Source organism: Apium graveolens, chromosome 3, assembly GCF_009905375.1.
Source record: "Apium graveolens cultivar Ventura chromosome 3, ASM990537v1, whole genome shotgun sequence".
NCBI lineage: Eukaryota > Viridiplantae > Streptophyta > Magnoliopsida > Apiales > Apiaceae > Apium > Apium graveolens.
The window spans coordinates 286,265,427-286,280,487 of NC_133649.1; the positions used below are offsets into that span (position 1 = coordinate 286,265,427).

A 15,061-nucleotide genomic window follows, 5' to 3' on the forward strand; every position below is an offset into this window, starting at 1 on the left:
ATAACCGTTAACCTTTGAGAGAGAAGACATGATAATTCGATTATTTCAATATATTAGATGTTTCATTTGATTAAATCTCTTAATTTGATTTACAAAGCTATTTTTTGTCAAAAAGCTAATTTCCAAAAAAGGTCCTAACTTTTAATCAAATACATTATTGGTAATAGGAGGTTTGTGAGAAATACGAGAGTATTGAGAACTATAAAATTCAAATTACATGCGAACATAACTATATTACAAAATTTCAAACTTAAAATCATAGACTTAATCAGTAAATTGCAATTAAGAGAAATTCGGTAAGTTCTCTAATTAACAAACGATCTCAATGAATATTTAAATTCTCTATTTTTAAAGAAACTTACATAAAATTTAGTTGACCATTTAAATTAAAAAAAAACATAATTTCCAAACATATAATCATAATTACAGATTTCGATATTCAGAACTGTTCGGTTGAGGTATCGATTTGTGATTTATCGGGCGATTTTTAGAAATTAAATAATTTATCAGTGATTTATCGAGAATCGGTTAAATCAGACAAGTATTTTTGAACAATTATAGAGCGAATTATCGGTAATTTTTGAAAAATGGACCGATTTATATAACAATGAATATAAGACTAAAATTGTAAAAAATTAAAAACCAATAAAAAGATGAACAAAGAAAAGAAGGGGAAAATCGTAAAAACAATATCCAATAGGAGTATATTTTTCTAAAAAACAATATCTACAAGGCTAAAACACTACTGGAGTAGAGCAAGAGTGAGAAAAAATGGCGCTAGCTTCGTCTTTGCAGTTTATTCAATCAAACAATCTTCTTCTTCCTCGTCTGCACCCCCTCAAGCCTCTCAAAGGTCAACACTCAAAACCCACCTTTTTTATTTTTTTATTTTTGCATGCTAAAAATTTGATCTTTATTGATTCTTGATTAATACTTGCTAAAAATTTGATCTTTATTGATTCTTGATTAATACTTGCTAAAAATTTAATCTTTATTGATTCTTGTGTAATGCTTGCTAAAAATTTGATCTTTACTGATTCTTCATTAATACTTGCTAAAAATTAAAGCTTGAATACTTGCTAAAAATTAAAGCTTTATTGATTCTTGATTAATACTTAGCTAAAAATTACTCCCTCAGTCCCACTGATATGTTTACATTCGATACGGGAAATCGGCACGCATTTTAAGGTTCCCTGAAACATGGTTACCTAAATAATTTTAAATATTTTTTCTTTTAATAAAAATATAATGTTTAAACTTTATACAGAAAAAGAAAATTTTAAAAGTAAATTATAGAATTATATTTTATAGTAGCTTTCCCAAGCATAAGGAAAAATTATGTAAAGAATCTAGTGGGACGGAGGGAGTAAATTTTTATGGATTCTTGATTTTTTTTTCTTTAATTTTGTGCAGATTACAAAATCCCAGTTGCCATTTGCTGCAACAATGCTCAAATTACAAGGTAATTTAATCTTTGAAACTACTTCAGCATATGTGTTTGCTCATAGTAAGTTTAACATGTTGATGCATGTTTTAGCTGTGCTTCTGTTGAAGATGAATCACAAATTAAAAGGAGAGAGGCATTGTTTCAGACTGCATTTGCTGCTTTCTCTTTACCTTCAATTGTTCCCCTTGCTATTGCAGAAACTGGTACCCATTTTTTGTTTATTGGTCTTTTGTTAATTGTGAGACTATCGGGGGGTGATAGGGAGTCGAACTTGAGACCCCTGGCCAAACCAGAGTTCTCATACCATATTAAGTAACTAGCTCCTCTGAAAATTTAAGTTGTTAGAGGAAGGCCCAACCGGATCTTATATTATATTTTAGTACCTTTCATCGGATTAATTAGAACTGACATGATTATCATTGTTCTAGTGTAGATAACGAGTTATAATTGTACTGATTATGATTTGGGAAAAAAAGTAAAAAGATCTAACTTGTACAATTATGACTTGCCAGCTGTGGCCGAGGAATATCGCACTTACTCTGATGATGTGAATAAGTTCAAGATATCGATACCTCAAGGTAAGTTCTTTAAGGAACACCGTTCTGCTCATGTTAGGTTAAGATTGTATGTTTTGTTACGTATAATTTTAAACTAAATTCTTATAGAACCTGGACATCCATGTATATAAAAATTTGATTGATGATTCATATGGATCTTACGCTCATTACCACACAGCACAGACTAGCCTAATTTGATCATTTCATTGTGATGACTTCAGTCAAAGAAAAATAACGTTATGTAATTAACCTTTTTTTGAAATTCTTTGTGTCCAAATTAGATAGTTTATTACCTTATGGTTGGCACTTGCATCATACTAACTTTTTTGTTATTACCTTATGGCACTTGCGTCAAACTTAATTTTCTGTCAGTTTGGATTTAATTTACTACAGTTACCTATTACTATCTGCAGATTGGGAAGTAGGTTCAGGAGACGGCAGCAACGGATTTAAGTCAGTAACTGCGTTCTACCCTAAAGAAGCTTCTTCTGGTTCTAGCGGTAATTGATTAGACTTTATTATTATATATTAAAACCCCTTTTGTTGTTCAAGAAATTAATTGGTGCTTATACATGGTTTCAGTGAGCGTTGTAATTACCGGGCTTGGCCCAGATTTTACCAGATTGGAGTCGTTTGGGAATGTTGATGCTTTTGCAGAGAATCTGGTTGGTTTTTACTATTTCAACAATCTACTACAGTACTTTTCTAGTTGCAGGACTCTGACATCTGGATACCGACTTCTCTCAGCAGTAGTTATTGTATTTTTTCTTACATGGTGCTATTGATACCTTGCACTCGCTAGGTTAGTGGATTGGACAGAAGCTGGCAGAGGCCCCCAGGTGTAAAAGCAATACTCATCGACTCTAAAGCATCGAAAGGTTAGTTTGCTGAAACTCCAGCATGTTATATGATATGTAACTGTTGTCAACTTCCGGTGAAACCGTTTCCATTTAAGACACTGCACTTATTTGTTTTACGCGTTAGGGTACTTGGAATGGTTAAATTTAATGCGTTTACAAGTCCAAACTTCATCTCATCTCATCTTTACTTTATTATTTTTTTATTGGCAGTGAGTTTGTCGCGATTTACTGATAAGTAAGCGCTTTTGCGAAACAAACAAGATTTTCAGGTTTGTTTGGTCTAGAAAACACTTGAACGGTCTGAACTTGTGAACTGAATATTAAAGTGAAAGAATCTAATGTTGTGGATGAAAAAGGACAGAACATCTGCCACATAATTTTTTGTGGCTGGAACAGCCTTTAACTATATCAAAAAGAAAGGGTCATTTTAATACAAAGTTACAGTTTGGCTTGGGCAGTAGCTTTCTTAGTCTGTATCACAATCTTGTCCAACGTTAAAATTACTCTAATACATCTTTACTTTCCATAAATTCTCAGGATTTTACTACCTAGAATACACCTTGCGGAATCCTGGTGAAAGTGAGAGACATCTTTTTTCAGTGCTTGGGGTAGCAAACAATGGTTGGTACAACAGATTGTATACCCTCACAGGACAGGTTGGTGTGAGATAGCAGTTGTATATTGAATGTATTCTCTTAGTGATCTGGACTTGTTGTGCTTTAAAAGAGTCTGTGTGCATTAGTAGTTGACTCAAATATGCCTTCTTTGTAGTTTGTTGAAGAAGATGCAGAAAAATATGGTTCAGAAATTAAAAAGGTAAGCTTGAAATAGTGCGATTCAGTTGTCACTTATCTTGCTATCACAACTTCTAATGAATCTTTTCTATGTTCTTTCTTATCGGCTTCACCTGTTAAAACTTTGATGCAACTTACTGTTGTTTGATCGTTTTAAGTACTATGTTAACAAGCGCTGAAGAACAAAACTGACATGATTTGTTAAAATTGAGTATTCACTATTCACTATTTAACATGGACTATTTTACGGCCCGTTATCGCACTGGTCTTGATTAATTTTTACATATTTTCATTTCTATTTTTTATAATTTTATTAAAATTCTATATGAATAATTAAATACTAAATAATGATTATATAATTATAATTTCATTGTGCATAATTTCAAGTTAGGTTCAAATAGTATAATTAGTATATGATTGATGTAATCTTATTCATAAATAATAATGTAAATATTTGTTGTTGATAAGATTTGAACCTGATAACTTATATGTATCTTTATAAATAATAATATAAATGTTTGTTGTTGACGAGATTCGAACCTGAGAACTTGTGGAGTGTATTTTTTTAGTATGTGAATCTAACGGCTCTGATTATTTGATGAAGAATATCCGAAGGTCGTGATGAAAAGGGATAACCAAAATGAGGGTTAACCAAACTGCAAATTATACTCATTCCGGTTATTATAGTATAGTATAGTATAGATTTAGTGAAAATTCCAGTTACTTCTTATATAAACCATTTATTCCTTTCTTATGTTCACACCACTTTTGATTTTCTTATTATGGAGTGCTTAGTATTCATTATATTTAAAGAGCTAGATTCCAGCTTCCTTAAAATATGACCCCATAGAGAGCATGTATATATATGTACCACATACACACTAGCTTATTAGTTATAACCCGTGTGATGCCCGGATTATTTTAATATTTTTTATTTATTCATATCTTGATATATATCATGATCCTTTACTTGTATTTAAAAAAGATATATGTATATTTAAATACAATATGTTGTTGACGTGATTCGAACTTGAAAATCTATGGGAGTAGTTTAGATTAGAAAATAGATAATATAAATATATAATTTAAATTTACGATGTTGACGGAGTTCAAACTTTGAACCTATAGGAATAGAGAATATTCTTTTAATATTACATCTAAAGGTATCCATTTATTTGGCTTAAAATCCAACTATTTCTATTTACTGTACGTCTGTACCAAACCGAAAACAGCCAACCAACCACATATCCAATGTTGTGCTTATATAGTACAGATCATTTAGTACCGATAGATAGATATGCAGCATGTGAGTTGGCATGATGAACTACGAAGCAGACCAAGTGAATCATATAAAGTTTTATACTGTAGGAGTTCTTCCAAGTGTACTTACTGAAGTTTCCAGTCATGAATATGTTCCTATTTGTATTTTTTGTGTAATTTTCTCTTTTGGGCCCTTTCAGGTTGTTTCATCCTTTCGGTTCATCTGAAAGAGTAGACACACTGGGTTTTTTAAACTACGACATGGGCTATGATGAAAACTACTGTAGAGTGCTTTTACATTACAAAAAGCTCAATGTAACCCCAATTTTCCCATGTAAGCCATATTTAAAGCACATTGTATTATCATAATGTTGATGCTTTAGGACTACTACTAATTTTTTGTTGACTGCCATCGAAGGTAGGATTTCACTTGGCTTAGATTTTACTACAAAGTTGAATCCATCTTGTACAGATAAGATTGTGTGTCGTACAAGGCACCAACACAAATCTTGACATTTGATTCTTAATAATTTAATGTGCTCCTTTCTCTGTGTTATATTTTCAGGCTACTGCGATGAAGCTCTATCCTGTATAGTGAACTATATTTGGAAGTTCAAAGATGAGTTTGTACTTTGTACAGAAGCAAATGCTAAACTATTAAGTGTTGGAACAAAATGTGTAACAAAATAGTCCTCGGTAATTAAAGACGATTTTTTTTTCTCGAAAGTCCATATTTCCAAAGTTCAGAATGCAGGGTGGATAATTTTAGTAGTTCCGCTCCTATTCCATTCCATCGTATAACGGGTTCCTGCTTCCTTTCAAAAATGTTGCGAAATTTCAAACTCTGTCTGTAATCATCCTTTTAAGCTGTACCGTGTATCTGTTCTTGATCATAAGTCAATAGTTTAGCCCTTGGTGAAATGCTACAACACTTTGTTGAAAGTCAAATTTTGCGATGATATTGAAGAAATAATAGTCAAGGTATTAAGCACTTGGGATTTTTATCAACCCCCCAGAGATTAGAGATTTACTTATTTGAACTGCAAATATTCTTCAACTTTCTAATCACTCCAATACAAAATACATCATCATTCATGAAAATATAGAAATCATAATGTAGCTATCAAGAGCAGAAGCAATGCTTCAACTTTCTAATCACTCCAGAATCCCAGACTGTTTGTAGCTCTCAACAGAATCCGCAATAGTTTCTTCCAGCGGTCTGTAACTCAGTCCCAGCTTTTCCAGTTTCTTCGTAGTGGGCTTCAAATCGATTCCATCTCCACTAGTAAAGCTGCAAAGAATTTCAAAGGAATTGAGGAAGAAGTCCAGGAAAAAAAATATGAGAATTCAAGGCCAGTTCATTAGGCATAAACTCCGCCATTACATATTAGAATTCAAGTTCAAGGCAAGTTCATTAGGCATAAACTCCGTCATTACATATTAGAATTCAAGGCAAGTTTATTAGGCATAAACTCGTAATAAAAATAGAGATTCACCTCTTCGGATAATTGTAGTTGGGATGAAGTTTTCTTACAATCTCCACTAAATCCTGTTTATAGAATGCGTGAGCTGAGCATATGTATCTTCCTTCAGCTTCAGGCTTTTCGTATGCCAATAATAATGCATCGGCAACATCACGTACATCTACATACCATCCCATATTGTTTGCCATTTCCTTTAACCCTTCTGTGATTTCACAAGGAGTCAGAATTCTCATTAGCAATGGATTCTATATTTCTACATAATATACAGTACCTTTTAGAATATTAATGAGGCTTAAGCTACTGGAATTCGTAGTGCTCTGCAGCAACGGCCCCCAAACAAGACTAGGACAAACAGTTACAAGATCAATTCCACTTTTTCTGGCAAATTCCCAAGCTTCACTCTCTGCTTCTGTTTTGGAGAGTGAATAAAAGTTCTGTACAGACAGAAAACCAGCCAGACTAATTAGTATTTTTGAAGACATTTTAAGCATAAAAGACCTAATGTTGAGATACTGTCTGGTGCTGAGTACATGTGACTGTGAGCCATCAACTTAAATACCTTTGTTTTTCTGCAGAACTCCTTGTCGGACCAAGAACTTTCATCCATCAGTTGTCCCTTGGGCCAGCTCGGGTTCATGGCGATAGCAGCCACGGATGACACAACCACTACTCGCTTGACGTTTACCTCAGAGCTTGCCTTAAGAACATTAAGTGTACCTTTAACAGCTGGCTCAATCAATTCTACCTGCACCAGGGCAATCATATACTGTGAGTGAAAAAACTATTCAATGCACGATGCATATAATGTCACGGGACACAACACAGTGGTTACTTGATATTCAACAAGACCTTAAGTCCTTCATATGTATCAGTGTTCAATAGAGAACAAATATTCTTTAATGAGTCACTCCCTACACCGAGCTCTGATATCATGTTAAGTAATCGATCACACTAAAACCTTAAGATGGTAGAGAAAGGCTCGAACATGATCTTATACTCTTTAATAGAGAGGACCGAGGAGTGTGATTAGTTCCAAATGTCTCTTAAGAGTTAAAGTTCTCCGGTTGCTAATTTATTTTAATAGTAATTCTAATCTTACCTCAGGATTTTGTACAGCGGTGCTAGGAACTGGACTTGCAACATGGAAGACTCCAACACACCCTTTGACGGCAGTAACAAGAGAATCGTAATCAAGTAGATCAGCCTTGAAGAGTTTTAGGTTCTCCGATGCCTTTTCGAGCTTAGTTAAATGACTGTACTTAGCAGCACCTGCAAGACATTAGAGAGTAATTCATCATAACCCCTTCAAATGGTTTTTATTATAACATAACATATGCAAAGTATATGGATTGATTTGTAAGAAGGAGAATGAAACCTGGATCTCGGACAGTGCCATGAACAATGTAATTGTTAGAAAGAAGGATCTTAACAAGCCATGAAGCAATGTAGCCGCCAGCACCTGTTACACAAACTGTTCCTTTTCCTGCCATTTATAACTTCTAGATCATACACACACAACCCAAACAAACAATGTCAACCTTGTACAAGTTTAGCAAGTCTTTTTATCGTATATTGAGACTACACTTTAAGATATTCGTTTTTCATTCTTTATATAAATGCAGGACTCGTAGCTGGAAGATGCGTCATTGCTGATTTAATTTTCTTTTTTAAAAGGAACCGGCAATCATGCTTCTAAGAACTTTTGACTGTTCTAATCTAAGCTGATTAACAACCCTTTCCAGATGGAGGGGACTAATTTTTTGTTAAGTACCCACAAAATTTCCCAAAATTTTTTAAAATGACATGTGTCATTTTTTTATTTGTAAATTTATATTAGTGAAAAATGTTAGATTAAAAAAATTGTATATAAAATTATTCACAAAATCACAAGTTTGAAATGTGCCCCTGAATTCAGAAAAATAGTCCCAATTAAAATATTAGAACTCATGTGTCACATTTCTTTATTGTACCAATTTTTGTGTATGTAACACTACTACATATTATACACTAGAAATCCCCCTCATTTACTACTAAACATTCAATATCACAGTAACAACTCATGATTCAAAAATCGTTTCTAAAACGATTTTTAAAAGCCTAGTATTTCTCATTTTTCTAAACTATTTTAAAAAGAGATTGATTATCTAAGTTTACATGTTTAGTCAAATATTCCCATTTAGTTAATTAAAAAAATTAATATTTTATTGTTCATAAATTAAATATTTGCATTTAAACCACCTAGATGGGGTTCTAAAATAAATTTCAAATTTTTTGTTCGGTAATTACTAATGACATGTTATTCACGATCCATATTTAATACTCCGTACGTCACAATTTATCTGTCATGTTTGATTTTTTACGGTCAAATTGACCAAATTTTAATCAAAAATTTCAAATAGTATATCATCGAAAAATTTATAAAATTTATATTATTAAAAAATATACGTAATCTACTTTAATATGTATTCTTCAATTTTTAAAAATAATGAATGATTGATGTTAAATTTACGTTTAAAGTTGACTCAATTTCATCACAAAAAATTAAACAAGACATATAAATTGAGACGGAGGTAGTATACACGCTTTCTAATTTATTTATAAAAAAATTGATTTGACACACTATCATTGGGAAATGGGCCGTATTGGGGTACGAGCTTTAAAGTTTTCCGTATATTTAAATCACATCACATAAAATAATCTCCTACACTAACGTTGTGTATGCTTGCCGTCAATATGGAATAAAATAGAGAATAGGATCGAGGAGAGGATGACAAAGTCGAATTTTTTGATGGTCAAAGAAAAATAAGGAGAACGAAATATTCTTTCCAAATACTACCGTTTTAGTTGATGTTGTTAGGAACGATAGCACCACTCTTAAATATTTTTACCCAAGTTGGCCGTTCCTATTTTCAGGTTATGAGTTAATCAATCTACTAATTTTAAAATAATAAATAAATAAATAATCATTTACTGTCAAAAATGAGTCAAATTGATCATAAATAATACACATAAATTGGGGTCGGAGGGGGTATTTTGTAAAGAAATAAAAAAATATTATGTGAAATTTTAAATTTTAGGCCCTCCTCAATTTTGTTTACGCAAACAAAATAAAATAATACAAGAAGGGAAAAAGAAAAGAAAATGGTAGAGATACAAAATTAGTTACCAAAATAATTACAAATATCACTGATATTTATTTGCTAAATGTAAAAGAATCCTACTGCATTTATAATAATATCATCAATTAATTATACTTCCCCAGTCTCGTTAATTTCGAGACGTTTATTATTTACACATATTTCAAAATTTTTATAAAATATAATTTTGTAATGTTTTTTTAAATAAAAATTTATACTTTAAAAGAGAATTGAAAAGTGAGACAAAAAATGATGTAAAAAATTTAATGGGCAGTATCATATTGACACATGGAGTGGTAACAATTTTTTGTAACTATCCGTGTACATTACTAAAAAAAGAAATTAGAAAATGGGACTTTGCCATTCCAGATGGCTAACAGAACAGTGAAATGGCGAACTGCACTACATTTATTTAGGGTGGCCATTTTGCAAACTTGAACAGGGGCTTGTTAGTTTTGCAAAATGAACTCAGAGGGTTGCTAGAAACGCAAATCGACTCCTTTTGTTACAGCTTCAAACACAGACACAATCCTTATATCTTCTTGTTGTTGCCACTAATATTTAATTTAGAGTCCCAGATTGTTTGTAGCTCTCAACAGAATCCACAAGAGTTGTTTCTAGAAGTCTGTAGCTTAGTCCCAGCTTCTCAAGTTTCTCTGAACTGGGCTTAAAATCGACTCCATCAGCCGCAGTAAAACTGTAAAGAATATCAAGGAATTGAGGAAGTAAACAAGGAAAGAATCTGCTGTCATCGCATTTTAGAATATTAATATAAGATACTAGGTCAAGGAACCAGCTGTTGGAAAATGTGGGTATTGAGCCCCATATTGTTAAGTCATTTTGAGTGGGTGTCGCTTGAAGTATGTTCTCCTCCGTGAGAGCTTTCCGAGGCACTTTGAAACACTCAAAATGGTTAAGGAATGAATGAGATATGATCATTCAAAGTTGGTCTCTTGAAGGTGGAATTGTAGATGTGAAAACTTGTATCCCACATTGAAATGGAATAGGGGTTTCCATTGCTTTATATAACACAACACTTTAGTAGTGTTTAAAAGTGTTAATAAGGTGTTGCTCCATCTCCTACGTGCGCGCGCAAGGGGTGCAAATTGTGGGATTTCGAGGGGTAATCCGAGGCTTGCGAAGCTTTCGGGCTTCCCCGCGTGTGCGACGTGCGGACAAGAATGTAGCAGAAAATTGGTCTGAATAATCACGGACTAGTTTTGCTAATTTATTTTTCCACTGGGCTTGGCCTCTTAAATAAATATTCATTATTCAGTATTTATTTTATAAATACGAACATGAATTGATTTGACAGTTATAATTCGATTCAATTAAGGATAATAATTGACTCTCGAATTAAATTTAATTAACGCGTTTAATTAAATAAGAGAAGGGGTAATCCGAGGCTTGCGAAGCTTTCGGGCTTCCCCGCGTGTGCGACGTGCGGACAAGAATGTAGCAGAAAATTGGTCTGAATAATCACGGACTAGTTTTGCTAATTTATTTTTCCACTGGGCTTGGCCTCTTAAATAAATATTCATTATTCAGTATTAATTTTATAAATACGAACATGAATTGATTTGACAGTTATAATTCGATTCAATTAAGGATAATAATTGACTCTCGAATTAAATTTAATTAACGCGTTTAATTAAATAAGAGAAGTAGTACACACGTTTTTCTAAGTCTATATATTTTCGCTACTAACTCAGAATATACAGCCGTCCTCCTAAACACAAACCCTACTTCTCTCTCTCTCGGTGATAGTTTCGTACCCGTTCAAGCTCGCTGAAGGTGCTCGTTATCCGTAACGCCACCTCTACCTCGTTTTATCCTGGGAAACTATCGACTCGCACAAACTTTTTGACGAACCGAGGCATGTGTGATATGAATTATATGATACGTGAGTTATGTGTTTACATGTTATGTGTATTATGTGTATAAGTGGGTCATAAGTCTTGTATCTGGATGTTTTCTTTATGTATGGGCTATCGTATGGGTAGACGGTAGGGTTCTGACGCGCAGTTCGTCGAATAATTATCGATTAGACGATTAAAGTGTGATCTTTTAATTATAGATACGAGTCTTTCAAGACGATCAGGACCAGATGGAATGGATGAAGACTAGAGTTAAATAGTATGGAATATTGGGTTGCAGCTCTTCAGCAAGATATAGCTATATGAATCCGTCCATGTCGCCGTCCGGATTCTCAGCAAGATAGGCAGAAGCAACGTCCCAGCAGATATTGACCTTCTCAAAGATCTTGTTGTTAAGCTCCTCGTAGTAAGCAGGAGTACCCCGGAAAGACTCCAGCACCTCCTCTGCCGGGGGCCTAGCGGCAAGCTCCTTCTTCAGGTTCTCCACATCTGCCCGGAGGGATCCCACCAACTGCTCCGCAGCCTCCCGAGACTTCACCGCCTCAGCCACGGCTTGTTTGTGCTCCCGGGATTCTTTCTCCTTCACCTCCCGATACTTGGTGAAGTTATCCTTCTCCTTACTTAGCTCTTTCAGCGTAGCCTTGGTCTTCGTCTCCCTTATGCGGAAGTTGTGGAGAATGGTGGAGCAGCCGTTGATCCGAGCATTGGCCTGAAAACAAAACGGCTAAGTACTAACACAAGGATAGAAAAGAAAATGTTAAGGGAACGACCTTACCTCCGAAACATCCCGGACGAGATGATCGAGGAAGGTATCCAGATCCTCCGTGGCGTAGCAGTCAAAATCAGCCGGGGTAGCATATTTATCAAACATTTCATTCCGGCGATCATCCAGGGTCATCCGAGCAAGGAGGTTCTTCAGCGCATCCTCCTCCACCGACTTTTGGCTCTCTTCTTCCGAAGGACCCGATCCCGAAACCCTCCTACGCTGTGGGGTTCAAGACCCACCAACAGCCTCCGTCACAGCCTTCCTCTTCCGCTGATTCAGAGATCCGACCTCCACCTCCTCCAGCTCCACCACCTCAACCTCCTCAGGCTCCGGGACAGCAGGGGGTAATCACGGGAGCACTCTGCCTCACACTGTTACCCGAAGAACCAGCATCCCGGGTCTGCGAACCGCTACCTGCACCAGCTACCCTCTTCCCCGAGTCCAACTGCACGGCGCCACCAATCTTCTTGAACCTCCCATCCAAATCCTTAAATTGCTGCGACATAGCGTAATGGAAGGGGTTCAGGAGGGGAAGACCTGCACAAGGAACAACAATCTTTAAAATGAACAGAACAAAGATATACAAAAGAAAAAACACAAGGAAAAAGCTACTAAGGCAAAATACTTACAGCCAACATTATACAATGTTTGATTATCTAAAAAGGTGTCCCGGGTCCACTGGGCACCAAGAGCAACCACAAAGTCGTACATCTTCGTAAGGCATCTCCACCAAGCCTCTCGGATGGGAACCTGCTATTTTTCAAAGTAGTTTTATACAAGGGCATAAACTCCAGGTCCCACCCCCGGACGAAGATGAACTCCTGGTGCCAGCCCCGGAGCGAGTTTAACATAAAGACTGGAGCCTTTTTGGCAACAGAAGGGAGCCCACAACCATCTATATTGAAGGTAAACTCAAAAAGAGGAGGCAAGATGGACTTTTTGATTTTAAAAAGATAGTGAAAAAGCTTAAACGCCGGAAGGTACTTCTTCACATGGCAACAGGCCAGGAACCAGGAAACCCACTTAATAGAGTTCGGAGCTAGCTGGGTGAAGGGTATCCCGTAGAAGTCACGGCACAGGGACTTGGTAAACTGATGGAGATTGGGTCTCATGCTACGAAGATGCTCTAAGGGAATCCCTACCCAACCACCAGCAGGACGGTGATAAACTCTCTCGTGAGGCTCGGGCCACCTCCACTCCATATCATCCCCGAAGTGAAATACGGCCTTCACCACATCATCTACCTGCTCAAAGGTGTACTCGGAGAGGTCGGGATGACGGGGAGCAGGAACATATCTCGTCCCGGGGGCATTATAAAAAAGTTGATCCATACGGGCCCCGTCATAAGGTTCTAAGCCCCCGGGCCTATAAACAGTGGTAAGATCCCTAAAGTAATAATCATAGGGAGGGCTGTTCTCACGAGTCCGAACGAAGTAATGGTCAATGTCTATCCAAGACCCGTCCCTCCTACCCAAGGTCTGCCCGGGGTTTAATAGAAAGGTAGGCAGCTCCTCAACTATGGCTTGGCGGCGGGGAGGCATATTTTCTAGTTCCGGTGAAGAGTCACTAGAAGAATATTCGGGAAATCCAAAGTGGGGACGGTCGGGTCTATGCTTCAGGTTAGCTAATTGTTTCTTCCTACCCCTTCTAACCATATAACCTCGGAGTCTATGTCATTTCGGGAAGGAAAAGAAAAGAAAGAAACACAAAAGCTACTCAGAAACAGTTAACTTCAAAATCAATATACTAAATCATATCAAACAAACCTATACATACATATACAAGCCTATATCGCATGTTATGAATAGTCACGAAAGTAAAAATCAAGCCCAGTTTTACACAGATTAAAACCCTCATTTGCACACATATGCATACCAAAACACAAACCCAGATTCTCTACAAACACCGACTTTTTCTTCACAAAATAAAAACTATAAATCTAAACAGCAAACAACCTATTTTGATTCACCAAAACTCGATACAACAGAGATATACGAATCCAAATACTTGAGTATACATGCATTCCAAAAAGCCTAACTACAGTTACTCACTAAGCAATCACGAAGAAACAAGAAGAAGTATGATGGTAAGTTCAAGAACTTACAAGAAAGCAGGAGAATAAATCGGCTTCAAAAAGCGAAGAGATTCCCAAATTCGACTTAGAAAAAATGGCTGAAAGATGTATTCGCAGTTGTGTAAAGGAAAAAGAAATGAGAAAGAAAGGGTATTTATAGGCACAGAAGGAGTTTTAACCCCCTCAACTGCCCCGCAATCCGGTCCGTTGATCGAGAACACGTGGCGCAATCTTGAGCGTCCAGAAAATAACCGCTGCATTAATGATTACACAACAGTAATTATTTAACAGGCGCGACTTTTGAGGCAAAAAGGGGGGAAAACTGCAATGTTTCGTGCATACATATATACTTACACATATATTTGTACAAGAAGCTCAACCGCCACCTGACACTCCGGGAAAAGCGCTAAAACATTAACCACCTGTCACATCTGCACCAAGGCCTACCCAAATACAACCCCTGGGACGTGTACCCAACAACACCCCGGGGTTAGGGGCCACAAATCAAAGGAAAAATGACAAAATTTTTCCAAGTGCCAAGAACCAAAAGGCCTACCCAAACACAACCCCGGGGACTTATACCCAACATCACCCCGGGGGTAGGGGCCACAAATCAAAGGAAAAATGACAAAATTTTTCCAAGTGCCAAGAACCAAAATGCCTACCCAAACACAACCCCCGGGACTTATACCAAACAACACCCCGGGGGTAGGGGCCACAAATCAAAGAAAAAATGACAAAAATTTTCCAAGTGCCAAGAACCAAAAGGCCTACCCAAACACAACCCCGGGGACTTGTACCCAAC

General features: G+C 36.1%; 2 protein-coding genes across 3 annotated transcripts; one reads left to right on the plus strand and one right to left on the minus strand.

The window, feature by feature from the left end:
* The first annotated feature begins 695 nt into the window (after nucleotides 1-695).
* Nucleotides 696-5,644, plus strand: LOC141713500 (psbP domain-containing protein 3, chloroplastic). Of its 2 annotated transcripts, XR_012571973.1 has the most exons (11): nucleotides 696-853; nucleotides 1,414-1,462; nucleotides 1,538-1,650; nucleotides 1,960-2,025; nucleotides 2,418-2,504; nucleotides 2,587-2,669; nucleotides 2,807-2,882; nucleotides 3,402-3,520; nucleotides 3,636-3,680; nucleotides 5,119-5,252; nucleotides 5,484-5,644. XR_012571973.1 is itself a non-coding variant. In XM_074516937.1 (10 exons), the coding sequence occupies exons 1-10, from the start codon at nucleotides 772-774 to the stop codon at nucleotides 5,143-5,145; spliced, it is 747 nt and encodes a 248-aa protein (XP_074373038.1). In that variant the 5' UTR covers nucleotides 696-771; the 3' UTR covers nucleotides 5,146-5,474. The 2 variants fall into 2 exon arrangements, 1 of the variants encoding a protein (XP_074373038.1); XM_074516937.1 differs by lacking the exon at nucleotides 5,484-5,644 and having other exon boundaries at nucleotides 5,119-5,474.
* Nucleotides 5,645-5,879: 235 nt separating this feature from the next.
* LOC141713499 (cinnamoyl-CoA reductase 1) lies at nucleotides 5,880-8,006 on the minus strand. Its single transcript, XM_074516936.1, has 6 exons — nucleotides 7,778-8,006; nucleotides 7,502-7,671; nucleotides 6,962-7,147; nucleotides 6,674-6,836; nucleotides 6,415-6,604; nucleotides 5,880-6,209 (listed from the first exon to the last, which is right to left on the minus strand). Exons 1-6 carry the CDS (start codon nucleotides 7,890-7,892, stop codon nucleotides 6,074-6,076), a joined length of 960 nt encoding a protein of 319 aa, XP_074373037.1. The 5' UTR covers nucleotides 7,893-8,006; the 3' UTR covers nucleotides 5,880-6,073.
* Between the last annotated feature and the right edge of the window lie 7,055 nt (nucleotides 8,007-15,061).

Bases quoted from the DNA above. Each gene is read 5' to 3' on its own strand.
- LOC141713500 (XM_074516937.1), top strand. From the start codon at position 772: ATGGCGCTAGCTTCGTCTTTGCAGTTTATTCAATCAAACAATCTTCTT. The intron at 1,463-1,537 runs GTAATTTAATCT...TGCATGTTTTAG, and splicing joins AACAATGCTCAAATTACAAG to CTGTGCTTCTGTTGAAGATG. The intron at 3,681-5,118 runs GTAAGCTTGAAA...GGGCCCTTTCAG, and splicing joins ATGGTTCAGAAATTAAAAAG to GTTGTTTCATCCTTTCGGTT.
- LOC141713499 (XM_074516936.1), bottom strand. From the start codon at position 7,892: ATGGCAGGAAAAGGAACAGTTTGTGTAACAGGTGCTGGCGGCTACATT. The intron at 7,672-7,777 runs GTTTCATTCTCC...AATGTCTTGCAG, and splicing joins TGGCACTGTCCGAGATCCAG to GTGCTGCTAAGTACAGTCAT. The intron at 7,148-7,501 runs GTAAGATTAGAA...GCCCTGGTGCAG, and splicing joins CCGCTGTACAAAATCCTGAG to GTAGAATTGATTGAGCCAGC.